We start from the raw sequence: 26375 nt of genomic DNA, 5'->3' as shown, positions 1-26375 counted from the left end.
GCTCACGCCTGTAGTCCTAGAACTTTGGGAGGCTGAGGCAGGCAGATCACTTGAGGTCAGGAGTTCAAGACCAGCCTGACCAACATGGTGAAACCCCGTCTCTACTAAAAATACACCAATTACGCGAGCACGGTGGCACATTTCTGTAATCCCAGATACTTGGGAGGCTGAGACAAGAGAATCACTTGAACCTGAGAGATGGAGGTTCCAGTGAGCTGAGATCATGCCACTGCACTCCAGCCTGGGTGACAGATCAAGACTCTGACTCAAAAAAAAAAAAAGTTATTTTTATTAAAGTATAATGGTTCTATGTTCCTTCTAACATTTTATAATCTATACCCAGTGATTTGTGTCACTTCTTTCTGTTCCTTGACAAAAAATGTAAATGAGGTACTATTTTTACTAAATGAATGCTTTCTTAAAGGCATAGTAGGTAGTAATTTGTTCTGGTGCTGCACAGTAGCTTGATGCTGACCATTATTTTTGTTTAGCTCAGCAAATACATTGGTTGTGTAATTCGACCATTTAATATTGGTTTCAACTTTACTTTCTCCTGATTTCCTTTACTTTTATTTATGAATGCCTAATGTGTAGTAACCTAAGGTTGTTTGTCATTTTATTTGAGATGTGGGAATCCCCAGACCACCTTGGATACTGGACTGTTTGTGAACTGCTCCACCATGGAGGTGGCACTGTCTTGCCATCTGAATCTTTCAGCTGGGATTTTGCTAAAGCTGGGGAAATGCTGCTCAGGAGTGAAATAAAGCTGTCAAGTGAACCTCATCTCTCTCCGTGGATTTCAATGCTACCAACTGATGCCACTTTAAACTGTTTGCTCTATAATTCTCCTGAGTATGAGGCCTTGTTTCCACGGATGGAAGGAATCTTATTTCTCCCTGTTGAAGGTAAGCAAATAATATTTTAAGGTTTTTTTGGTAAATCTCAGTTACATTAATTTCTTCAAAGAAGCTTTTTAACTTCTTTGGCATTTCTCACAGCCCAGGCACTCAATGAATGCTTGTCATGAAAGAATTAAAAGACATCAAGGCAAAATCAGAGATACTGTAGGAAAGATTTGAACTCTAATTCAGTACAACTGCCAGCCTGTGTACAAAAAAAACAAGTGAATGATTGATTTAAAAGTTTACCAGCTATTCCCAAAGCAGGGTAATATTATTCAGGTGCCTAAGCACATGGGTATAATATTTCATTGCCTCATAGAGGAGATTGATAAATTGAAGACCATAGAGAAACAATGGTCAACTAAAAGAAGAAATAAATTAGTCTACAGAAACCCAGAATGATGCCTGTTACCAGGAAAAGCAAACATGTTGGAATCTTCATTAAATTTGTTTCACCTGATGATTTGCTATATGGTAAATCTCATTTCTGAATACACTGTATAGTCACAGAAATAATACTGCATAGAGATATATACATAAAACTGTGTGATACATTATGTGCAGTTTAAGGAATTTTCAAGAGTAGTTTTGTTTATGTAATTTCATTACACAGTCTTTAGAATTTAACCTCCTCATAAGATATGATGCACTGTACTTTATGGATTTAAGAAGTGGTATCTTCTTTCTCATAAGTAGTAAACATTGCTTGAATACTATTTCTTTTCTTTTTCTTTTTTCTTTTTTTTTTTTTTAAGACAAGGTCTTGCTCTATCACCCAGGCTGGAGTGCAGTGGTACGATCATAGCTCAGATCGCGGCTCACTGCAGCCTTGACCTCCTGGGCTCAAGGGATCTTCCCACCTCAGCCTCCCAAGTTGCTGGGACTACAGGCATGAGCCACCACACCTTGCTCATTTTTGTATTTTTTGTAGAGATGGGGTTTCGCCATGTTGCCCAGGCTGGTTTTTAACTCATTGACCTCAAGTGATCCTCTGGCCTTGGCCTCCCAAAGTCCTGAGATTACAGGCATGAGCCCCATGCCTGGCCTTCAATACTTATTTCTAAGTCATAATTTCTGAGAAGTTCTGCCATTACATATTGCCTTTGTAATTCCATTTGTTTATAGCTTTTTCTATAGAGCTAAATGAACTTGCTGTGATGGCGTGGCAGTAGAATAAGGGTTGAAGTGTTCAACTAAGTGACAGTATCTCAACTGGCAACTTGATTTTCTTCTTATTGTTAATAAATCTCTTTTTAGTATGTATTCCTTATATTTGAATTTTAATCTTTTTTTCTTTTTAATTTTAATTTGGCATTCTGGTCTAATTAATCTTTATTTCTATGCAGGCAAAGAGATTCAGGAAACATGGACAGTCACCCTAGAGCCCTTGGCCATGTATCAGAGACATTTTCAGAAACCAGTCAGAATTTTTCTAAAAGGCTCTGTGGCCCAGTGGTCTCTCCCAATGAGCAGCACTTTGGGCACCGACAGCTGGATGCTACAAAGTCCAGAGGAGAGCACAGCAACTCAAAGGCTGTTATTTCAGCAGCTGGTAAGCAGGCTGACTGCTGAAGAGTTACACCTGGTAGGTATCCTCCACACGGGAAGTTATGCTTGTCTAACAACATACTGGTAAAGTGAAATAAGTGTGTTTATAAATGCCTTAAACAATATAGTCTTAGTAAAACTGATTATGCTTTTGCAAATAATATTGTCGACATTATAGTATCATGACAGCAATGCTCATTAGAGAAGAAATAACTTATAAAATTGCATGTATCAAGAATCCAATTAAGTTAAATTATATTCCCATAGGGAAGAAGGCAGTTGGCCAGATGGAGTGCTTATGTTAGGGTAGTAATGTGATGAGTGATTTCTCATTATTTTTTAAGTATTCTGTTATATATTTACTACTTCTATATAAGTATTTAAGAAAAAGCTGCTACACAGTAAAATTAGGTATAATAGTATAGTAGTTGTGTAACTATATACAATGCAATATAATTGTCTGTGTAACTCAGTAGTTGGACAGTAGTTACACAAATGTAGAAATGTCTTCTGAAAAGGAACATATACATATCCAGATTTGATTTAACGGTGATTATTATTTTTAAACTACCAACGAATTCCTTACCTTACTTTGTCTTTTGCCTTCATACTCTCAGGAGGGGTCTCTTTTCTGGTTCCCATTGTAAAATATTCTGGAGAAAAATAGAGTAGTCTTTGGACAGATGCTGTTCTAAGAGTTGTGTGCTCTGAGAAAAAGAGCACTGGGTTTGGGAGTCGGTGATCTGGATTAGGTCTCAGCTCTGCTGCCTACTGTATGTCTGGATAAATCTCTCAAGTGGTATTTCTGCCTCATGGTTAAGTACATGGGTTTCAAAGTCACATATGCTTGGCATCTTCTCTTACCAAGTAGGTGGCTTTAACAGGTTACTTCTGCCTCAGCCTCAATCCCTCCTTTATAAAATGGGGATAATAATTATTTTACCTCAGGACGATTGTGAGGATTCAGTGAGCACATAGTAAATACCTAGTAAATATTCCTGGTAATGTCAGGTTTTACTTATTTGTAAGTAGAAATATTAGGACTCTGTGATTAATAAATTCGCTTCTACCTCTAATAATTATCAAATCTCTTTTTTTTCATAGTTTTCACATTAATAATCATTGGGAAAATGGTTATTCTGTCTTTTAGTACACTACATTCTTCTTTAGGCATATTGACAATAATATTCTCAACTAATTAGAACTTCTCACATAGGTTGCTGATGTGGACCCTGGTGAAGGCTGGCCCCCCATCACTGGAGTTATTTCCCCGCTCTCTGCCAATGCTACAATCCTCACTGTGTTCCGCACCAAGGAGGCTGAATTTCAACGACATGTTCTCCAAACAGCTGTGACTGACAGCCCCCGGGACACAGCTTCCCTTTTCTCAGATGTTGTGGATGGTATATTGAATCAGACTCATGATTCACTTGCAGATACTGCTTCTGCTGGTAAGCTCCTAAACCAGTAACTAACATAGTCTAGGGTGGTTTGCAGTCTTTTCCAGCATCGGGACTTTTTCACTGTGCAGTTAGTAGAACCCCAATATGTTATAACACAGATAAAAGAAAGCTACAATACTTCAGGCAGTTTAAATCATTATTGTTTATAGAATTCCTTAAGTACTTCTGAGGAGGCTGCAGGTTCCATGAAACCAGTCTGAAATCGAAGTCATGGTTTTTAATATATTTAATAAATACTGCATATAAAACTCTTGTGATTCTATCTACCCTGCATTGCATTGTTACTACTGGCATTGCAACTAAATGCATTGTTACTACTAAATCTACCTAGCATAAATAAGGTTTGTATCATATTAGTATTACAAACTTTATTTATGCTAGGTAGATTTAAATGTCAACTTGATATTTCTTTAATTCATTCATTTATTCAACAGATTTGAGTACCTGCTGTATGTCAGGCACTGTTTGAGGTACTGGGACTATATTAGAGAACAATATGGACAAAGATATCTTCCCATCTAGTCAGGGGAGACAAAACAGTAAGTCAGGAAAATTACAGTTTATTCTAAAGAGACAAAAGTTATAGTAGTAAAGCAGGAACAAAGGAATGGGGTGTGTTAGGGTCGGGAGGGTTGCAATTTTAAGTAGGGTGGTCAGGGAAGGCCTTGCTGAAAAAATAATATTTGAGCAAAGGCATGAAGGAAGTGATGGCAAGGAGTTGCTGGTAGAGGCAATAGCGAGTGCCAAGGCTCAGAAGGGTGTTAGAGGAGTTGCAGGGAAGCCTGTGGCTGTGGTGAAAGGAGCAAGGAGAGAGTAGGAGGGGGTGAGGTCAGAGAGCCAGCAGCAGACTAAACAGCAGCAGAGAGCCAGCAGCAGGGCTTTACAGGTACTGAAAAGACTTTGGCTTCTACTATGAGTGAGAGAGGAAGCCTTTGGGGATTATCTGCAGTGACACGATCTGACTTATGTTTTCACAGCATTACTCTGGCTGCCATATTGAGGCAAGGCTAGAACCAGTCAGAAATATTGCAATAATCCAGGCAAGAGATGGTGGGAAATGCAGGTAGTTGGAAGTACTTGTAGCTCTTGGATATATTTTGAAGGTAAAGCCAGCAAAATTTGCTGTTAGATTAAATGTGTAGGGTGAGCTATAGAGAAATTGAAAATGATTCCAGAGACTTTTGGCCTAAGTTACTGGTAGAAAGCAGTTTCCTTCTGAGATGGGGAAGGCTGTGGGAGAACCAGGGGCTGGGGTGGTGAGGACTGGAGGGTTTGTTTTGGGCATGGTAAGTCTGAGTTGTTCGTTAGACATCCACACATGGTATTGAGTAGGCATCAACTATGCATGTTTGTGTTTGGGAGATTTGTTTGGACTAGAGATGATGGGAGTCATCAGTGATGTTTAAAGCCATGAGATGGGTTAAGATCACCATGGGGGTGGGCATAGATGGGAAAGAGAAGGGGACTAAGGACTAACCCCTGCATCCCAATGTTAAGCAGTCTGGGGGATGAGGAGAGAGAAACCAGCAAAGGAGACAAAAGGGGGACAGTCACTGAGGTAAAGAACACCCAGATTGTGGCCCTGGAAGCCAAGTGAAGAGAGGAAGCGCTTGACTGGGTTATTTACTACTGATAGGCCAAGGAAGATGAAGGCTGGGAGCTGACATTCAACTGAGCAGTGTGGATGCTCGTGATACCATCACAATGTGATGGTTGTGATATCAGTTTTGGTGGAATTGTGAGGGTAGAAATGTGAGTGGGAGTAGGTTCAGGAGAGACTGTGAAAAGAGGAAAACAGCAAGTGCAGACAATTTTTTGGAGTAGTTTTGATCTAAAAGATATTAGAGTAATGAAAACAGTGGCTACAGAGGGAAGAAGGGTCAAGGTTTTTGGTTTTGATTTTTAGAAATAATAATAGCCTGCTTGCATGCTGATGAGATAATATGGTAAAAATTAATGCAGGGGATAGAGAGAATTGTTGGTTAGAGGGCTTTGAGGAAGCGCAAGTGGAGGGGTTGGTCTTGGGAACAAGCACAGTTCATCTGTGACAACTGGGGGAAGGCAAAAATATAAGGGCTGGGGTGCCGAGGTGAGTGATGTTGGTGTGAGTGTATGGGGTTCTCTTCTGATTGCTTCAGGTTTTTTAGTGAGTTAGGAAGTGACATCATCAGCTGAAAATGAAGACTTAAGGAGATGCTAGAGGCTGAGGAGAGAGGGGAGAAGGAAGTGGCTGGTGAGAGGGTGAAGATAGCAGGAAGGTGGAAGGTTGCTGGGATGGTCGTGAAGGTAAAGTGAGATCCCTCTATGGGCTTGCCTTCCTCCAACCACATTCACCAGCTGGCACAGCTGCAGAGTAGGCAGGGAGCTGGATTAACCAGGGTTGGAATTTTCCCAAATGAGGGCGGTAAAGCTAGAGAGGGGTCAGGGATTCAAAGGTATGAACGGGAAGAGATTTAGGATTTGTCCATGGAACAAGGCAGGGTAAGGAGGAAAGTGAGGACAACAAGGACAGGCGATCAGATCAGTGGGTTGTAGGGGTCTCAGGATTTCTGGAGCCAATGTGCTCAAAGGAGAGAGTTAAAAAATAGATGGAGGTGGTCAGAGTGGGGTGCTTGAGATCATAGACAGTGGTGACCAGGAGGAGACAGTGACTGAAGGATGGCAATGCACCGGGGCACCAGAAGCGAGGAATTCAAGGGGACAAAGGCCAGAGTGTTGGTAGCATCAAATGTGTGTATTGAAATAATCCAGAGTTAAGACTAAATAGTACTGGAGAGACTGATGGTGGTGAGTCGGGAGCTAACAGTCTTTGAGGAGTAAGGGGGAATGATCCAGGCTTGTTAGATGACTATGAGAGTATAGGCTTTGATGTGAGACTCAAAGCTGGGTTTTTGTCATTATTTTCAGCAGGTAGAGGGAAAATGATCTGGAAGAGGCAAGGAGGATACCAGCCCACCTCAGGGCCAAGTCGAAGAAGAGCTTGGCGGGGGAGCAGTCAGCTCTTTCCAGTGCTGCAGGGGAAACAGTGTGTTCAGGGCAGGAGAAGATGGAATTGAGGATATAGGGGATTTTGCTGATGAGGGTCAGTGAGTTCCAGAGGGCAGGGTGGGAGGATTTTATGTGTGGAAGGGCTGGGCCGAGGTGACAGGATGGGAGACGGAAGGAGCAGTGAGGAGATTCCAGTGGGCAGACTGGAGTGACCTAGGGGTCTAGGGCTTCGCATGATGGGAAAAAGCAGCTATCAAGGGGATCATGAGATTAATTCCTGGTGGTTTCAATGCAGCTAATGGTGCTGAACCTGTGAGTTTGGGGGGTAAGAAGTGTGGGTGTTTGGCCCACCCACACTCCTGCCCATGTAGGCGTGGAGACTACAAGGAGGGCATCTAACTCCGAGGGCCTAGGGCTCCCTCCAAAGTCCTGCCTGGGAGGCCAGTGGAGGGTGGCCTTGTTTTTAGCGTTGGGCTCCTGCTTGGCATTTGCTGGAAGAGGTGCAGGTAACTCTGTGAGGGGCACTCTCCATGCAGAGGGAGGCTTGAGACTTGGAGGCCTGAGGCAGGTATTTCTGGCCTTTCTCCCCTAATCCAGCATACAATGACTTGAGAAGAAACTATCATGTCATATTTATTCTCATAGACCTTTACTGCCCTTGTCTGAATTTTGTAATAAAACAGCAGATGCAATTATAGGCATTTATGCTGTCATGTGATGTGAAGTTTCTTTTGCTTGTTTAAAAAATTCTACAAAATCTTACACTAAAAATAATAGCTTTGGGAGAACTACAGTTGGGACAGACTTCTCAAAATCTTTGGCAGTGATAAAAACTAAGGCAATCCTGGGTGGGGGGACACGTGCCTGTAATCCCAGCTCCTCGGGAGGCTGAAGCAGGAAGATTGCTTGAGCCCAGGAGTCCAAGACCTCAGGAGGCTGAAGCAAGAAGATTGCTTGAGCCCAGGAGTCCAAGACCAGCCGGGCAACATAGCAAGACCTTGTCTCAATTAAAAACAACAAAAAAAGTGCAATCCTAATAAAAATTATAGTTTGATTAAAAGACACATTAAATTCATAATAAGTAAACTCCATAATAAATATACCTTATCCCTTAAAAGAAAGGTGAAGATGGCATGATGGAAGGGTTGAGGCTGTGGTATTATGGAGACAGGGGCCAATGACAACGATAGGGAACTACATCATAAGCACTTCCAGGAAAGTGCATGTGGCCAAACAGCCAAGGAGAAGAACACGAGCTGAAAGGGCGTAGTCGGCTGGGCACGGTGGCTCATGCCTGTAATCCCAGCACTTTGGGAGGCTAAGGCTGGCGGATCACGAGGTCAGGAGATCGAGACCATCCTGGCTAACATGGTGAAAGCCCATCTCTACTAAAAATACAAAAAATTAGCCGGGCGTGATGGCGGGCGCCTGTAGTCCCTGCTACTCTGGAGGCTGAGGCAGGAGAATGGCATGAAGCCAGGAGGCGGAGCTTGCAGTGAGCTGAGATTGCTCACTGCACTCCAGCCTGGGCGACAGTGAGACTCCATCTCAAAAAAAAAAAAAAAGAAAGGGTGTAGTGTACAGCACTGTGCTCCTCTGGCTGTTTGTATTTAGTTGTGTTTGTGCACTTTGAATTCAGCTGCTGCTACTTGGTGGTATAAAATAATAGCACATTAGGAATGATCACATAACCAAAGCAACATAATATTTTGTACTAATGTCACTACCTTACTTATCAATTGTGTGTAGGCTATTTGTAGGAAGTTTTGTATTGTAGAACAGACTGTATCTTAACTATGTATATAGTCTTGGAAGCAGCTCAGAAAACTGTATTTTGGAATTTGGTAAAGGAAGAACTGCAGTATTTTACAAGTACTCTGCTGTAGCATGGCCCACAGTTTCTTCCAGGTTATAAATCAGTGTGCCAGCTTGTTGTCCAGTCTCCCCACCATGCTCCATCTGGGTGAGATCCTATTCCTGCATTAGAACCTAGCCCAAATACTGCATTCTCCTTGAGACCTTCCTTGCCCATCTAGACAGAGTTAGCATATGCTAACATTTATACATATCTCCATGACTTCACAAGAGTGGACCTACTCTTCCTATACTGGGAGCTCCTTTCGAAGTAGGCATTGTATTTATCTCTGAATTCTGTCACTGAACGAAGGCCTAAAACTTGGTTGTCTCAATAAGTTTGAATACATTTTAAGTATTTGGGTTTTTTTCCCCAAGACTTCATTAATGTCTAACATTTCATTTGTCTAGGGTCTTAGATGGACCTCTCAGAATTACAGAGTTCACTGAAATTTCTGTTACTGTTCCCCCAACCACCTCCTCCATTAGGCTTATTTTAAGAGAACCTTCTACCCTTACACTCCCCAACGCAGAGCCACATCTGCCTATTTCCAATTTACCTACTCAGTGCAACAGAATTGTGATATTCTGCAGTTTTGTTACTGTATATTTATTATTGTACAAAGCCATTTTTTTTTTGCTTTTTGAGACTGAGTCTTGCTCTTTGCCCAGGCTGGAGTGCAGTGGCGTGATCTTAGCTCACCGCAACCTCCGCCTCCCGGGTTCAAGCTTCTCCTGCCTCAGCCTCCTGAATAGCTGGGAATACAGGCACCTGCCACCACACCCAGCTAATTTTTGCACTTTTAGTAGAGACGGGGCTTTGCCATGTTGGCCAGGCTGGTCTCAAACGCCTGACCTCAGGTGATCCACCCACCTCGGCCTCCCAAAGTGCTGGGATTATAGGCATGAGCCACTGTGCGCAACCGTACAAAGCCATTTTTAAGAACAGGACTAGGCGCTGTGGCTCAGGCCTATAATTCCAGCACTTTGGGAGGCCAAGGCAGGCGGATCACCTGAGGTCAGGAGTTCGAGACCAACCTGACCAACATGGAGAAACCCTGTCTTTACTAAAAATACAAAATTAGCTGGGTGTAATGGCACATGTCTGTAATCCCAGCTACTCAGGAGGCTAAGGCAGGAGAATTGCCTGAACCCGGGAGGCGGAGGTTGCGGCTCATGAGCCGAGATCATGCCACTGCACTCCAGCCTGGGCAAGAAGAGTGAAACTCTGTTTCAAAAAAATAAATAAATAAATAAATAGAAGAACAATATATATTTTTAACCTGGTTAGAGGAACATTTCAGAAATAAGATGAGAGGATTTATAGCCAGTAATAACAAAAGATTTTAAATTGTATCTGTAGGTTTTTCAGTAGCATTTTTTATTTACCACATAGGCCTGTAGAAGTTTGTGGTGCCAGAGAACAAATGTTAGCTGGAGAACAAATGTACTTTGTATGTCCTTTGGAGGGATGCAGTCAGTCCAGGGGAAGAGCAAGTGCTTAGAATTCTCTGCTTTGGTTCTTATGCGGTTTCCTCTCCTGCCTCTGTTCCTTTGCTCCAATAGCTTCTCCTGTTCCAGAGTGGGCCCAGCAGGAACTTGGCCACACCACTCCCTGGAGTCCAGCTGTTGTGGAAAAGTGGTTTCCTTTCTGTAACATCCGTGGTGCTAGTTCCAATTTGATGGAGTCATTTGGGTAAAACTTTTTTATATCTCTGAGTATTAATTATTAAAATCAATGTTCAGTTATCTGCATTTTTTTCTTAGGCCACATTCTCTGAGTACAGTCTAATAATATTAAAAACTAATTACAAAGATAAAATACTCTCATACTTAGTATATATTGTGAGAGTATGTTAGATAATATGTTAACAATATATAAACATATACATGCTAAAAATTCTTTAAAATTTACCAAAGTAATTCGTCTAGTTAAATATAAACACTCCCTTAGATTATGAAAGTGAGAAAATATTCATAACTAAGTATCAACGCAAATAGAAAACAGCAAATTTGAATAATGCAGCTGAATTTATACTTAAAGAAGTATTTGCAGACTATTTTTGTAAAGAAAAAAGTTAGTAATCAATTACTAAGAATCCAACATGAGAAGTAAACAAGAGAGTAACCTCCACCCTACAAAAGAAGGAAAGCAATGAAGATAAGAACAGAAATAAATTAAATAGAAAACAAATAAATGTAAGTGATCAAGAGAAACAAAAGATGGTTATTTGAAAAGCCAAATAAAATAATCTATAGCAAGATCAAGCAATTAAAAGACAAACAATATTAGAAATGTAAACGATACGGCAGAAATTCAACCTATTCTTAAGAGGTATGGTTGACGTTTATTTTCTCCACACAGATATCCATTCAATTGTTCCAACACCATTTGCTAAAAGACTATCTTTTCCCACTAATTTCCATGGCACCTTATCAAAAATCAACTGGCCACCTTTGTGCAGATTGATTTCTAGATAGAATACAGTCCAGAAACTATGTTAATACGACATTATCTTCAATATGGCGTTACAGCAATACCATATACTGTAGCTTTATAGCACTAGTCACTAAATCAGGTAGTATAAGTCCTCTAAACTTTGGTTTTGTTTTTTTAGAATTTTTTTTGGTTATTTTAGATACTTCGCATTTTCATATAAACTTCAGAAACAGCTTGTCAGTTTCCACGCACACACAAGTCTGTTGAAACTCTAGGAGTACATTGAATCGTAGATAAATTTGGAAAGAACTGACATCTTAACAATGTTGAGTCATCCGATCCATGAACATGGTGCAGCTATCCATTTATTTAGGTCTCTCTTTAATCTCCCTCAGTGTTTTGTAGTTTTTAATGTACAAATGTGGCCCATGTTTTTTTTTTTTGTAATTATCTCTAAGTATTGTTATAAGGTGTAAATATTGAAGTGTTTGAAGATAGTATGATTGTCTTTATGGAAAATCCAGGCCCGACATGGTGGCTCACACCTGCAACCCCAGTACTTTGGGAAGCCAAGGCCAGCAGACATTTGAGGCCTGGGGTTCAAGACCAGCCTGACCAACATGGTGAAACCCCGTCTCTACTAAAAATACAAAAAAATTAGCCTGGCATGATGGCACATGTCTGTAATCCCAGCTACTTGGGAGGCTGAGGCACAAGATTCACTTGAATCCAGGAGGTGGAGGTTGCAGCGAGCCAAGATCGTGCCACTGCACTCCAAGATGGGTGACAGAGCACCAGCACACTTAGGGAGGATTAACCTGCTTCATACTGGCTGTATGGATGAAACCGATAGACCCAGCACGTATTCCACCCTGTAATATCTGTTCAACTAATGTCACCGTAACTTTTTAATCAGATATATCTGATAATGGAAGGTATTAAAATACAAATAACACATTTTGAATGTTGTGCCATTTTCATAATTTCGTTAATGACATATTTAGCTCTAGGTGGAAAAGCATTTAATAACGAATCACCCCTCCTGCCTGCCCTACTTCCTCCTCTTCTCATCAATCCCAAATTAGTTTATTACAATGTGAAAGAATTATTCGAAGTCATTGCAATACTTACTACAATGTATTAACATCATTTTTTACTTTGATATATGGAAACTGAGTAAAAAATAACTATGGAAACCTGAAGTGAAATAGTTGCCATAATTAGACTTGTACCCTAATTCAGGAAGAATCCTATTAATAAAAGTCAATATTATATGTAATAGTTAATGGTTTTGTAAACAAGACAGCTTTGGTTCCTGCATTCATTCAAATCAAAAATGAGAGGAGAGACATTTTCTCTCCTAAGAAAATATATTTTTGAAGGCATCTTGTGGGGACATCTTTTGGTTAGCTTTTTAGAGGACAGTGGGTATTTCAGTGTTGTTTATTTCTAAAGCATTTTGCAAAATTAGAATTTTGGTTTTATTCTAGACATCTTGACTTTACAGGTCGTTACAGGCTGCCTCAGCTAATAAGGAAGAGTCTTCCAAAACTGAAGGTGAATTAACACATTGCCTTGCCGAGCTCTACCAGAGAAAATCTCGTGAAGAATCCACCATAACTCATCAAGAAGACAGCAAAAAGAAACGTATGCACCTAGAAGGGCTGTTTCTTAAGGCATTGTTTTCTGAGACTACATTTTAAAAGATTGGCATTTCCTGAAATGAGGTTGAAATGGTAACTAAATAAAGAAGGGCAAATTTTTATAATTAAATTTTAAAATAATTACATTAGTTCAATAGTGATTTTTTTAAAATCACCCAGTCTTATCTGTCTAACGAATAAACCATCTTCATTTTTAATTATGATAGAAATTCAAATACAACTTTGTGTTCTGCTTATAAGTATTTTTTCTTTTGCTATCTTGCCTTTTTAGATATTATTCCACCTCATTAACTAAAGTTACAAAATTCTCAGGTTGAACATTTAGATTGCTTTCAGTTTTCATCATTATAAATAATACCGTAGTATACATTATGCATATAATTTGTTTTTTAAGTAATTACCTTAGCAGAAGTTTCCAGGAACCAGTTACTGTGTCAGGGTATGAAAACTGGCTCTTTATGTAGATTGCTAAATTGTCATTCAGAAAAGTTTCATCACCATTTTTGGTGGCCATTGGGTAACAACAAAATAAGTCTGTTTGGCATTTGCCTTATGGGAAAACCATCCATTGAGATGTTTAGTTCCAATCCAATCACATAGAGATGTTTAGTTCCTAAACTTTGGTTAAAAGAAAGGTTCTCTTTCTACCCTGTGTGTGGGCAGAAAGAGATGCAAGTATTTCCTAATTCAAATCATTCTGGAGGGATATGCTTCATTTTGATATTCTTTCACAGTAATCTGAATTAAAGTAGTTCTTGATTCCACAGAAGTGGAAGGCAATTTACTTTCCCTCCTGTGATGCTTTGGTAGGAGGTGTCCCTCGTACTCCAGTGAGACAGAAGATGAATACCATGTGCCGTTCCTTAAAGATGTTGAATGTTGCAAGGCTGAATGTGAAGGCCCAGAAGTTACATCCAGATGGCAGTCCGGATGTGGCTGGGGAGAAAGGAACCCAAAAGATACCCAGTGGGAGAACAGTAGATAAATTGGAAGATAGAGGAAGAACACTAAGAAGTTCTAAACCTAAAGGTATTCCTCTTAGTCTATAATTTACTCTTTTATACTCCTCTTTTTAAAAAATAAATTTTAATCATACCCTTAGTTTATTGACTATCTGCTACATGCCCAAAAAGGTGTTATGGTGAATACAATAAATAATAAGATAATGTCCTATTCTTAGATTTATGATCTAGCTACAAAGATAAAACAAATGAACTAATAAACAAATACACATATATATGTGTGTATATATGTGTGTGTGTGTGTATATATATGTGTGTGTGTGTATATATATATATAAAATGAACTAATAGAACTAAGAAGAGAGCCAAAAGTCTAAAACAGAAAATACAAGCCCATTTGGCAAGTAAAGTCTAGACTAGGAGTTCAGACAGGGAAGATAAGGGCTGGATAAGCTGTGAAGGCTTCTAGGAACTACTGGAGTCCAAGCTAGACTTCCAAGAATGGGCAGAGTTAGAAGACAGAAAGATAAAAGAGCATTCCAGGTGGAGAATTAGCATAAGCAAAGTCACAAAGAAGGCCCATGGCTTGGGCATAGGACAAATGGTTAAAGAAGTTTTACATTTGTGAATAAAGGGAGAAGAAAAAGGGTTTATGAGTAATCTAGGGCTAGGTTATTGACATCTTTCAAAGGTAGGAATAATTTAATCCAGCAGCTTCTATTTTCCTATTTTTTTCTTTCCTTTTTTAAAAAAATAATAAATTGAATTGTGCTGTGTTTCGATGTCATCTCTGAGTTCTTTTGAAAATTCTGGAGTGGGCCGGGCACAATGGCTCACGCCTGTAATCCCAGCACTTTGGGAGGCCGAGGCGGGCAGATCACAAGGTCAGGAGTTCGAGACCAGCCTGCCCAATTTGATGAAACTCCGTCTCTACTGGAAATACAAAAATTAGCCAGGCGTGGTGGTGCGCACCTGTAGTCCCAGCTACTTGGAAGGCTGAGGCAAGCGAATCGCTTGAACCTGGGAGGCGGAGGTTGTGGTGAGCCGAGATTGTGCCACTGCACTCCAGCCTGAGAGACAGAGCAAGACTGTCTCAAAAGAAAAAAAAAAAGAAAGAAAGAAAATTCTGGAGTGTAAGTTTTATGCTCCTTTAAAGATTTTTTTTTTTTTCCTGTGGAATGTGAGAGCCATAGATGATAATCAGTATGAATAAGGCAGAACACCTTTAGTGGGCTAGTAAAAGTGTGTGAAATGTGGTTGATACATGCAAGGGAAGGCAGAAACAACAGTACTGAAGACAGTGTGGTGGGAACATAATTTCTGGACTAGATTTTGTCCAGAAATAGACCTGCACAATAGTGGGCAAATGATTTTTGACAAAGATGCCCCAGTACTTCCGTAAGAAAGAGATAATCTTTTCAATAAATGATGCTGGAACAACTAGATACCTTTATGGAAACAAATTAGACCTTACTTTTAATAGTATTTTGAATTCCTGCTATTTTATGTCTAATATTTATGCCTTCTGTCTCTCTGTCTTTAATTGCTCAATCTTGCTATAGAATTTTGTTTTATTTCGCTTTTCTTTTTTTTGTTTTTTGAGACAGAGTTTTGCTCTTTTTGCCCAGGCTGGAGTGCAATGGCACGATCTTGGCTCACTGCAACCTCTTCCTCCCAGGTTCAAGCAATTCTCCTGTCTCAGCCTCCCTAGTAGCTGAGATTACAGGAGCATGCCACTACACCCAGCTAATTTTTGTATTTTTAGTAGAGATGGGGTTTTATCATATTGGTCAGGCTGGTCTCGAACTCCTAACAGGTGATCAGCCTGCCTCGGCCTCCTAAAGTGCTGGGATTATAAGTGTGAGCCACCGTGTCCGGCATTATTTGACTTTTCAAAGAACCATCTTTTGTTTCTGTTTATTGCTGCTGTTGCATTGTCTATTCATTTCTGTTCTTTATGATTACCTTTCTGCCTTTATTTTTGGGGTTTACTCTCTCATAGTACTTAATGTGTTGGACCCTTAGCTAGTTAATTGTTTTTAATTTATCTGCTTTACAAAATAATCACTTAAGTGTAAAGTCTGTACATTTTCTCTTTAAGTATAACTAACTGCATTATATATTTGCTATTTTCTATTTTCATTGATACTTATTTATAAGTATTTTCTGACATTCATAATATAAGGGAGTGTTTTATAATTAGCTTTGAATATTTTTGGACTGTGCTCAATGTGGTCTGTAAGATTGATTCTTTAATATTTGCTGAAACTGACCTAATGTTTGGTCAAGTTTTGTTAATATTCTATGTGCACTTGAAAATAATGTGTATTCTCTAATTGTTGAATATCTGGTTTTATACACGTCCGTACATTTTTTCTGCCGCTTTTATCTATTACTAAGATGATTGTATTAGTCTTCCACTATTATATTGTCTTTGCTCCTTTGTCAAAGATCTGTTGAGGCCAGGTGCAGTGACTCACGCTTGTAATCCCAGCACTTTGGGAGGCCAAGGGGGTCAGATCACCTAAGGTCAGGAGTTCGAGATTAGCCTGGCCAACATGGTGAAACCCTGTCTCTACTAAAAATACAAAAATTAGCCAGGCATGGTGGCAGGCGCCTATAGTCCCAGCTACTTGGGGTTACTGAGGCATGAGAGTTGCTTGATCCCAGGAGACAGAGGTTGCAGTGAGCTGAGATTGCGCCCCTGCACTCCAGCCTGGGTGACGGAGCAAGACTCTGTCTCAAAAAAAAAAAAAAACAGAAAAAATCAGTTTACTATATTTATGTAGGTCTATTTCCAGGCTCTCCTGTTACATTGATCTCTCTATTCTTTTGCTAATACCACATAAACTGTCTTGATTACTGTAGCTTTATAGTAAGTCCTGAAGTTTGGTACTATCAGTCCTCAAACTTTGTTTTTCTCCTTCAATATTGAGTTAGTTATTCTGGATCTTTTACCTCTTCATATAAACTTTAGAATCAGTTTGTCAATATGCAGAAAATAACTAATTTGATAGGGATTGCATAGAATCTATAAATCAAATTGGGAATCTGAAATCTTGACAGTATTGAGTCTTTCTTGCTGTGAATATGGAATATCTCTCCACTTATTTAGTTCTTTGATTTCGTTCACAGAATTTTGTGGTTTTCCCTATATAGACCTTATACAAATTTTGTTAGATTTAATACCTGGGTATTTCATATTTAGGGGGGTGCTAATTTAAATGGTAATGTGTTTTTAATTTTAAATTCTGCTTGTATATTGCTGGTATATGGGAAAGCAATGGACTTTTATGTATTAATCTTGTATCCCGCAAATTTGCTATGATCACTTGTTAGTTCCAGGAGTTTTATTGTTTGTTCTTTCAGATTTTCTAATCATGTCATATCACCAAAGACAGTTTTATTTCTTCCTACCTTTAAATTTTTTGTTTATTTGTTTGTTTTGAGACGGAGTTTCGTTCTTGTTGCCCAGGCTGGAGTGCAATGGTGCGATCTCGGCTCACTGCAACCTCTGCCTCCCGGGTTCAAGCGATTCTCCTGTCTCAGCCTCCTGAGTAGCTGGGATTACAGGCGCGTGCCACTACACCTGGGTAATTTTTGGTATTTTTAGTAGAGAAGGGGTTTCACCATGTTGGCCAGACAAGTCTTGAACTCCTGACCTCAGGTGATTCGCCTGCCTCGGCCTCCCAAACTGCTGGGATTACAGGCATGAGCCACCACGCCTGGCCTCCTACCTTTAAATTGTTAACACTTGGTATACAGAGCCTTAAAAATTAATCACTTGGCTGGGCATGGTGGCTCATGCCTGTAATCCCAGCACTTTGGGGGGCCAAGGCGGGCAGATGGCTTGAGTTCAGGAGTTCAAGACCAGCCTGGGCAACATGATGAAACCCTGTCTTTACCAAAAATACAGAAAATTAGCTAGGTGTGATGGCACATGCTTGTGGTCCCAGCTACTCTAGAGGCTGAGGTGGGAAGATCACTTGAGCCTGCCTGGGAGGCGGAAGTGGTGGTGAGCCGAGATTGTGTCATTGCACTCCAGCCTGGGTGACAGAGTGAGACCTTGTCTCAAATAAAATAAAATTAAGTTAATCACTTGTCCTTGTACTTTCTCAATGTCTAGACTATTGACATTTTAGAGCAGATAATTCTTTGTTGTGGGGCTGTCCTATGCAATGTAGGATGTTTAACAGCATCCCTGGCTTCTACATACTAGATGCCAGCAGCCACCTTCGCCCCCACCGCCATCAGTCTTGACAATCCAGACATAGCCAAATGTTCCCTGCAAGGAAATATTTTCCCCAGTGGACAACTACTGGCCTAAATAATACAAGGACTTGAGCAAGATTTGATTAATCCATTTTATTTTATTTTTTTCACAGATTTTAAAACCGAGGAAGAGCTACTATCATATATATGTGAAAATTACCAAAAGACTGTGGCCACAGGAGAAATCATGTTGAATGCATGTGCTCGAAACATGATCTCAACCATTAAAATGTTCCTAAAATCAAAAGGCACCAAGGAATTAGAAGTAAGAGAATCCGAATATTGTTGTTTGTCATAGATGTAGTGGTTGGTTGGTTGTTGGTGGATTTGGTTAATGTGTTGGAAAATGTCTGTTATGCCATACGTGATTCAAAAATGGTAAGATGAGTAAGGGAGTAAGTACAATTCCAGATCTCAGAAGATGGATATGGTGAACTGGTAAGGCAAAAATCAAAGAGATGGGGTGAGCAGGGATAATTACATATAATTGTCTCCTAATGAAAAGCCTTTCCTCATGTGAGCTATATGTTAGCTGCATGATTAAGCCAGTGGTTTTTAACCCTGGCTATACTTTAGAATCACCTACAACATTTAAAAAATATGTATATGCCGACTGGCCGCAGTGGCTCACACCTGTAATCCCAGAACTTCGGGAGGCCAGGGTGGGCAGATCACGAGGTTGGGAGTTTGACACCAGCCTGGCCAACATGGTGAAACCCTGTCTCTACTAAAAATACAAAAATTAGCTGGATGTGGTGGTAGGCACCTGTAATCCCAGCTACTTGGGAGGCTGAGGCAGGAGAATCGTTTTAACCTGGGAGGTGGAGGTTGCAGTGAGGCAAGATCGTGCCATTGCACTCCAGACTAGGCGACAGGGTGAGACTCCATCAAAAAAAATAATAATAATAAAATAAATAAATAAAATATATAGATATAGATAGATATAGATGCCTTGCTCTCTCCAGACGAGCTGAAACAGATCTCTGGGGTTGGTACTTTTAAAAAGCCCCCTGGGCCGGGCGCGGTGGCTCAAGCCTGTAATCCCAGCACTTTGGGAGGCCGAGACGGGCGGATCACGAGGTCAGGAGATCGAGACCATCCTGGCTGACACGGTGAAACCCCGTCTCTACTAAAAAATACAAAAAAAAACCTAGCCGGGCGAGGTGGTGGGCGCCTGTAGTCCCAGCTACTCGGGAGGCTGAGGCAGGAGAATGGCGTAAACCCAGGAGGTGGAGCTTGCAGTGAGCTGAGATCCGGCCACTGCACTCCAGCCTGGGCGACAGAGCGAGACTCCGTCTCAAAAAAAAAAAAAAAAAAAAAAAAAAAAGCCCCCTGGATAATTCTTTGGCAGTGGGAGTGTTACAAACCACTGTTTTTAGACCATGTTGTTTTATTCATGTTCATCACAGAGCTCCTCTAAAGCAAACAGGAGGATTTGTTTATAATACTTAGGTTTCTTAATCACTGCTTTGTGGAACATTTCTTTTAAGACACTTTATTTAGGGCAGGCTTGTTTTATCCATGCCCACTAGCTCTCAAAAGAACTTTTTTACCATGTTCTTTTTAAAGATAGAAGAAGATTCATGTCACTTTTTCATTCAAATGAAAGAATAGAGAAGTTTATAAGGGAATGTATTTCCCTTCTTAGGGCTTTAGTCAACTGTGAAAGAAATTAGAAATAATGACAAGTAACACTATTCTCCTATGTAATAATTTTGTATTTTTAGATGAACTGCCTGAATCAAGTAAAAAGTAATCTCTTAAAAACTAGCAAAAGTCTTCGACAGAATCTAGGAAAAAAACCGGATAAGGAAGACAAAGTTAGAGAGTAAGTAACTACCGTTTTTTAAAAATCATCTCTCCAAAACAAAGCTGTGAGATGAGCTTGTATCAGTTTAAAATAGATTGTTTGTGACACGGTGGCTCATGCCTGTAATCCTAGCACCTTGGGAAGCCAAAGCAGGAGGATTGCTTGAAGCCAGGAATTTGAGGCCATCCTGGGCAATATAGTGAGACCATGTCTCTACCAAAAAAATTTTTTTAATTAGGTGAGCATGGTGGTGTATACCTGTAGCCCTAGCTACTTGGGAGGCTAAAGCTGGAGGATTGTTTGAGCCCAGGAATTCAAGACTACTGTGAGCTATGATCCCAGTACTGCACTCTAGCCTGGGCAACAGAGCAAGACCCTGTTGCAGAAAAAAAGAAAAAAAAAAAGATTACCAATTGCATGAAGATGCTTTTGTAGCCAATTCTTTTTGATGTTATAATATGCAGCTTGAATCACCTATTTATCTAATAACTATATCAGTTTTTAGAAAAGGCACTGGCTTTTCTCCTTTTTGATTGTTGTTTCTTATATAAATAGATCTATGCTTAAGGAAGGAGCTTTTCGTTTAGTGACATCCAAAGTAGATATGACCAAGTTTTTTTTTTCTCTCAAGGTGCCAGCTTCAGGTATTTCTTCGTTTGGAGATGTGTCTGCAATGCCCTTCAATAAATGAAAGTACAGATGATATGGAACAAGTAGTGGAGGAGGCAAGTATATAGCTTCGTGCCATTAAAATAAGCCCTAGATGCTTTGAGCTTCCCTGCAGAGGGCATCTATCTAGTAACGTTCTAAAATCTCCTTCAGGTGACAGATTTGCTGCGCATGGTATGTTTAACTGAGGATTCAGCGTACCTAGCTGAGTTTCTGGAGGAAATTTTGAGATTGTAAGTTTGATGATTACTAACTTAACTTTAAAATTGTTTTGTCAATACCTACATATGGTGTTGTCTCTGAATTTTGGAGTTGTAAGGACTACTTCTTAGGCTGGGTGAGGGAGGGAATAGAGAGGGTAAGATGGTAACTCTGTTCCATATTCAATCAATCTATTCCACAGGTATATTGACTCTATCCCAAAGACACTTGGAAATCTTTACAACAGCCTAGGGTTTGTGATTCCTCAGAAGCTGGCTGGTGTCCTTCCTACAGATTTTTTCAGTGATGACTCCATGACACAAGAGAACAAATCACCACTTCTTTCTGTGCCTTTTTTATCAAGTGCTCATAGATCAGTGTCAGGCAGCCCTGAATCTGATGAACTGGAGGAACTTCGTACCAGATCAGCCAAGAAAAGAAGGTAAGAGCTCAAAGAATCAAAGGAATTATTTGCACTGTTATAGTTCTGATAAAAGATGTGTTTAAACCACAGTCCAGTCATATTTGTCCATATAATTTGTTGAACTAATAGCTGCCCTTATGTCTGACCAACTATATAGAAGCCAACTATTAGAGCTCCTAATAGGAGCATCTGACAATCTTTATATTATCTAGGAAATATATAGTCATGTTTTGCTTAACAACAGGGATACATCCTGATAAATGCGTTGTTAGGCAATTTTTGTTGTACTAACATCAGAGTGTGCCTACCAAAACCTAGATAGTATATGTTTTTTTGAATGGAAAAGCTAATGTTCCAGCATTGTTACTGAGGAGCAGTCATTTCCTCTACTTGATCTGTAATGCCAATATCAAGTGTCATATATTAGGTTTCTGAATAGGCTCCATTATAACCTATGGGACCTTTGTCATATATGCAGTTCGTCATTGAAGGAAACATTGCGTGACTGTATAGCGTTTATTTCGTATTTCACAAAGCCTTCTTTACTGTCCACAGGAGGTCTCCAGGAACTAGGCCTTTTATGAAATAAGCTTAGAGTTTCAGCTTTTAAAATTTTCCTTGATGCTTTTCATTGTTCATAACTAGTTGAATTTGTTACTTTTGAAAATTCTGGGGTGACTTGTTTTATTATAAATCCAGAACAACCTTAAGATAACTGGCTTTTATTTAAACCATATTTTATTTCACTTAGACTCTAGTTCCATTTGAATTTAACTATATATAACCTCTATCTAGATGTATTGACTATTTCTATTTTTAAAAGGAAAAATGCATTAATAAGACATAAAAGCATTGCTGAGGTTTCACAGAATCTTCGACAAATTGAAATTCCTAAAGTGTCAAAGAGAACTACGAAAAAGGTAAGTAATCCTTCCAGTTTGAGATGACACAGTAAATAAGAATAAAAAGGCAGTGTCCCTACTTTTAGGAAAATGAACTTTGGAGGATACAGAAATAATATTAAATATTTTTATGAATGTGTATAAAACTATAATCCAAGGAATGGGAAAATATAAACTTGTTAAGAGATTAACTGTTTTACTGAAGAGTGTGATATTTAGAGGTAATGTGAGGAAAAACGGTGAGTAAAAGTTAGGAATGAATTAATTCAAAATCTTTAATGTAGATAAGAAAACTCATAAAACAATAACTAAAATAAGCAAAGCGGTCGCTGGAAGAGAATATATAATCGTAATAGGACTTCAGTTGCATACCAGAAGGTGCTTTTCCATATGTTGTGTTTTACTTCAATAACAAATTTAGGCCAGGCACAGAGGCTCACACCTATAATCCTAGCACTTTGGGAGTCAGAGGAGGGAGGATACTTTGACACCAAGAATTTGAGACCAGCCTGGACAACATAGCGAGAACTTGTCTCTACAAAAAATAAAATTAAAAAAAAAATTAGCCAGGCATGGTGGCACATGCCTATAGGCCCAGCTATTCAGGAGTCTAAGGCGGGGAGATCACTTGAGCCCAGGAGGTCAAGGCTGCAATGAGCTATGATCGTGCCACTGCACTGCAGCCTGGGTGACAGAGCAAGACTTCATGTCTTTTAAGTGAATGAATGAATGAATGAATAATAAGTTTTTTGAAAAAAAAGATAATGACGGTCATGGAGCCGGGAGGTAGAGTAGTCCCCCCTTATCTGCAGAAGATATGTTCCAAGACCCCCAGTGGATGCCTGAAACCACAGGTAGTACTGAACCCTATATATAGTACTGTTTTTTCCTATGCATGCATAAGTTCAATTTACAAATTAGGCACAGTAAGAGATTAACAACAACAACAATAATAAAATAGAATAATTATAGCAATATAATATAATAAAAGTTATGTGAATGTGGTCTCCCTCTCAAAATATCTTAATTGTACTATATTCACCCATTTTGGGGCCATGGTTGACTGTGGGAAACTGAAACCGTGGAAAGTGAAATCACAGATAACGGGGTACTATTGTTGTTGTTTTTTTTCGTGGCAGTTGATATAAGGACTTGAGGTTTTTATTGGTTGAAAAAAAAATAAACCTAGCTGGAATTTGTTTACTGAGTAGAATTAATGTCTTGCTAAGGAAAAAAGGGACTAAAAATACAATGAAACTTTTCAACTGCACGAACTATCTGAGAAGAGTTAAAATTTAATGAGAACTATCTTTAGAAGCATTAATTATTGGGGAGGGGGAGGGGGGAGGGTTGCATTGGGAGTTATACCTGATGTAAATGACGAGTAGTTGGGTGCTGACGAGTTGATGGGTGCAGCACAGCAACATGGCACAAGTATACATATGTAACAAACCTGCACGTTATGCACATGTACCCTAGAACTTAAAGTATAATAATAATAAAAAATTAAAAAAAAAAAAGAAGCATTAATTATTATAATAGTGGTTTGTTGTGTTTCTAGATATTTGTAGCTATCCTTTGGAATTGGAGGTGGGATTTCTTTTAACGGATTAATGGTGTTCATTTTCTTATACTTTAACTGTGAATAAAATGCAAATCTTACATATGTCACAATCCTCATTGAAGATTGGAAAATTCAAAACTGAATGGCCAAAAGTTGCCAGGCCTTTATTCTCACTAGATTTCATAATGATTTGCAGATCTTTCTAGCACACTTTGAAACTTTTGTTTTAGATTACACAAGATAGTTTTCTTTTCTAAGATCAGAATTACGACTGGGCACAGTGGTTCGTGCCTATAATCCCAGAACTTTGGGAGGTCAACGCAGGAGGAATCACTCGAGCCCAGGAGTTGGAGACCAGCCTAGGCAACATAGTGAGACCTTGCCTCCACAAAAAATTAAAAAATTAGGTATGGTGGCGCACTCCTGTAGTCCCAGCCACTCGGGAGGCTGAGGTTGGAGGATCGCTTGAGCCTGGGAGTTTGAAGCTGCAGTGAGCTATGATCAAGCCACTGCACTCCAGCCTGGGTTACAGAGAGAGACTCTGTCAAAAAAAAAAAAAAAAATTTGAGGTCAGGATTTGATTGTGGTTAGTAACGTTTTTTTATGTCAAAGTTGGTACCATAGATAAGTGACAGTTGTTGAACTGAAAGGACCAGATATTACATTTTTAAAAGAATAAATCTCAGTTCTCCGAACGATCAATATAGTTAACTCGGGAAGCAGTGAACTTACAACTCAAGTGTAGATATGTAGTATTAATTACATTAATGTATATTAATTTCTTTTATGCATCTTAACTCCAGAAGAGCACAATGATTTAAAAAAAAAGAAGTTTGATCCTGCCCTAATACCTCCAGGACATACTCTCCTAGTTTTTCATTCAATTACATGGATTAACAAGGGTTGACAAACTTTCTCTGTAAAGGGCCAGATAGTAGATGTTTTAGCCTTTGCAGGCCATACGTCTCTGCAACATCTATTCAGTTCTCCTGCTGTAGTGGGAAAGCAGCCACAGGCATTATGGAAAGAAACGAGCATGACTGTGTTTCAGTAAAAACTTTATTTTCAAAAATAAGAGGTGGTTCAGATTTGGTCTATACACTGTAGTTTACTAACCCCTGGATAGGAAATTGGATGTATGACTGTTTTTTTTGTTTTGTTTTGTTTTTTTGAGACAATCTCTCTCTGTCGCCCAGGCTGGAGTGCAGTGGCACAATCTCAGCTCACTGCAAGCTCCACCTCCCAGGTTTATGCCATTCTCCTGCCTCAGCCTCCCGAGTAGCTGGGACTACAGGCGTGCGCCACCATGCCCGGCTAATTTTTTGTATTTTTTAGTAGAGATGAGGTTTCACCGTGTTAGCCAGGATGGTCTCGATCTCCTGACCTCGTGATCCACCCACCTCGACCTCCCAAAGTGCTGGGATTACAGGCATGAGCCACTGTGCCCGGCCGGATGTATGACATGTTTTTACAATTACAGTTTATCTCTTTAAAAGAGTTATTAATCAATATAAATAAGAATGATCACATCTCATTTCTTATCAGCAAGACCTTGGTTATATCACTGAGACCATTTTTTAAGTTTCTGCCCATATGTGGTGGCTTCTTCAATTATTACGATGAATTGAAAAAACAAAAAATCTTTTAAAAAAAAAACAATTTCCTTGTTTCGATGCATCTGGGGTTTAGACTCTTGAATCTTCTACTGTAATAGCAAGTAAATAGCAGTCTGATAAAGAAATGTTTCTGAGAGTATAGCCACCCTCTAATTAATGTATATGGCTTTTCCTTTCTTAGGTAAAAAGGTATACATGATTATCATTAAAACATATAAAGTTAAAAGTTAGGGTGTTCCTTCTCCATCCATTCATCAGAAGTAATCACTGATGATAGTTTGTTGTGTATATTTCCAGGCCCTTTTCTATATGTACCAATAACACCAAAGATTTCTGCAGATCCATTATAGACATATATAAAAATGATATAACTTAGAATACTTAATATTTTCTGTTTTCTTCCCTATCACAGATCTCTATGTTAGTACAGGTTGAGTATCTCTTACCCAAAATGCTTAGGAGCAGAAATGTTTCCAATCTCAGATATTTTTGGATTTTGGAACAAGTGCATTACATGTACTTACTGGTTAGCATCCCACATCCAGAAGTCCAAAATGCTCCAATGAGTGTTTCCTTTGAGTGTCGTGTTGGCACTCAGGAAGTTTTGGATTTTGGAGCATACTGGATTTTCAGATTAGGGATGCTCAACCATATATAGAGAGGTCTTCCTTCCTTATTCTTGTAATGTCCACATTGGATGGGTGTGTAATTTATTTAACTGTTTCACTTTTTGTGGGCATGTATAGTGTTTTTTATTTTGTATTATTACTATATAGTGCAGCAGTGTTTTTGGAACATTTCTGTGGTACATTTTATTATTTCTACTATGGATTCCTATAAATGAATTGCAAGAGTCAAAGGGTTCATGTGAAATCTTTATTCTTTTATTTCAATGAATGCCTATTTAAATTTTCTTTCTGGATTTTCTCATGTTTCAGGAGAACTCTCACCCTGCTCCCCAGCAGCCTTCCCAGCCAGTGAAAGATACAGTGCAAGGTATACTGTTTTCTCAGTGTATATATTTATTCACTAGAATGACAACTTTATTTTTATTGTATGTATTTAAGCAGCTGCTTACAAGTGTAAATTAAGGCTT

The 26375-nt window shown here is 39.4% G+C and overlaps 1 protein-coding gene across 2 annotated transcripts in view; it reads left to right on the top strand.

Moving 5' to 3' along the window:
- The window catches only part of TICRR (TOPBP1 interacting checkpoint and replication regulator), a 54878-nt gene that overhangs the window by 7021 nt on the left and 21482 nt on the right, over positions 1-26375 (top strand). For both annotated transcript variants that reach the window (XM_021940848.2, XM_031668351.1), the window contains exons 2-14: positions 626-905; positions 2249-2487; positions 3667-3901; positions 10322-10451; positions 12703-12842; positions 13670-13888; positions 18207-18358; positions 19821-19921; positions 20535-20628; positions 20726-20805; positions 20976-21215; positions 22021-22117; positions 26218-26275. In XM_021940848.2, the coding sequence (XP_021796540.2) occupies positions 626-905; positions 2249-2487; positions 3667-3901; positions 10322-10451; positions 12703-12842; positions 13670-13888; positions 18207-18358; positions 19821-19921; positions 20535-20628; positions 20726-20805; positions 20976-21215; positions 22021-22117; positions 26218-26275 (2065 nt within the window). The remainder of the gene's footprint in view (positions 1-625; positions 906-2248; positions 2488-3666; positions 3902-10321; positions 10452-12702; positions 12843-13669; positions 13889-18206; positions 18359-19820; positions 19922-20534; positions 20629-20725; positions 20806-20975; positions 21216-22020; positions 22118-26217; positions 26276-26375) is intronic.

The sequence above is a fragment of the Papio anubis genome, chromosome 7, assembly GCF_008728515.1.
Source record: "Papio anubis isolate 15944 chromosome 7, Panubis1.0, whole genome shotgun sequence".
Classification (NCBI taxonomy): domain Eukaryota; kingdom Metazoa; phylum Chordata; class Mammalia; order Primates; family Cercopithecidae; genus Papio; species Papio anubis.
Note: the sequence above shows the minus strand (reverse complement) of the source record. Positions and strands in the feature narration are given on the sequence as shown.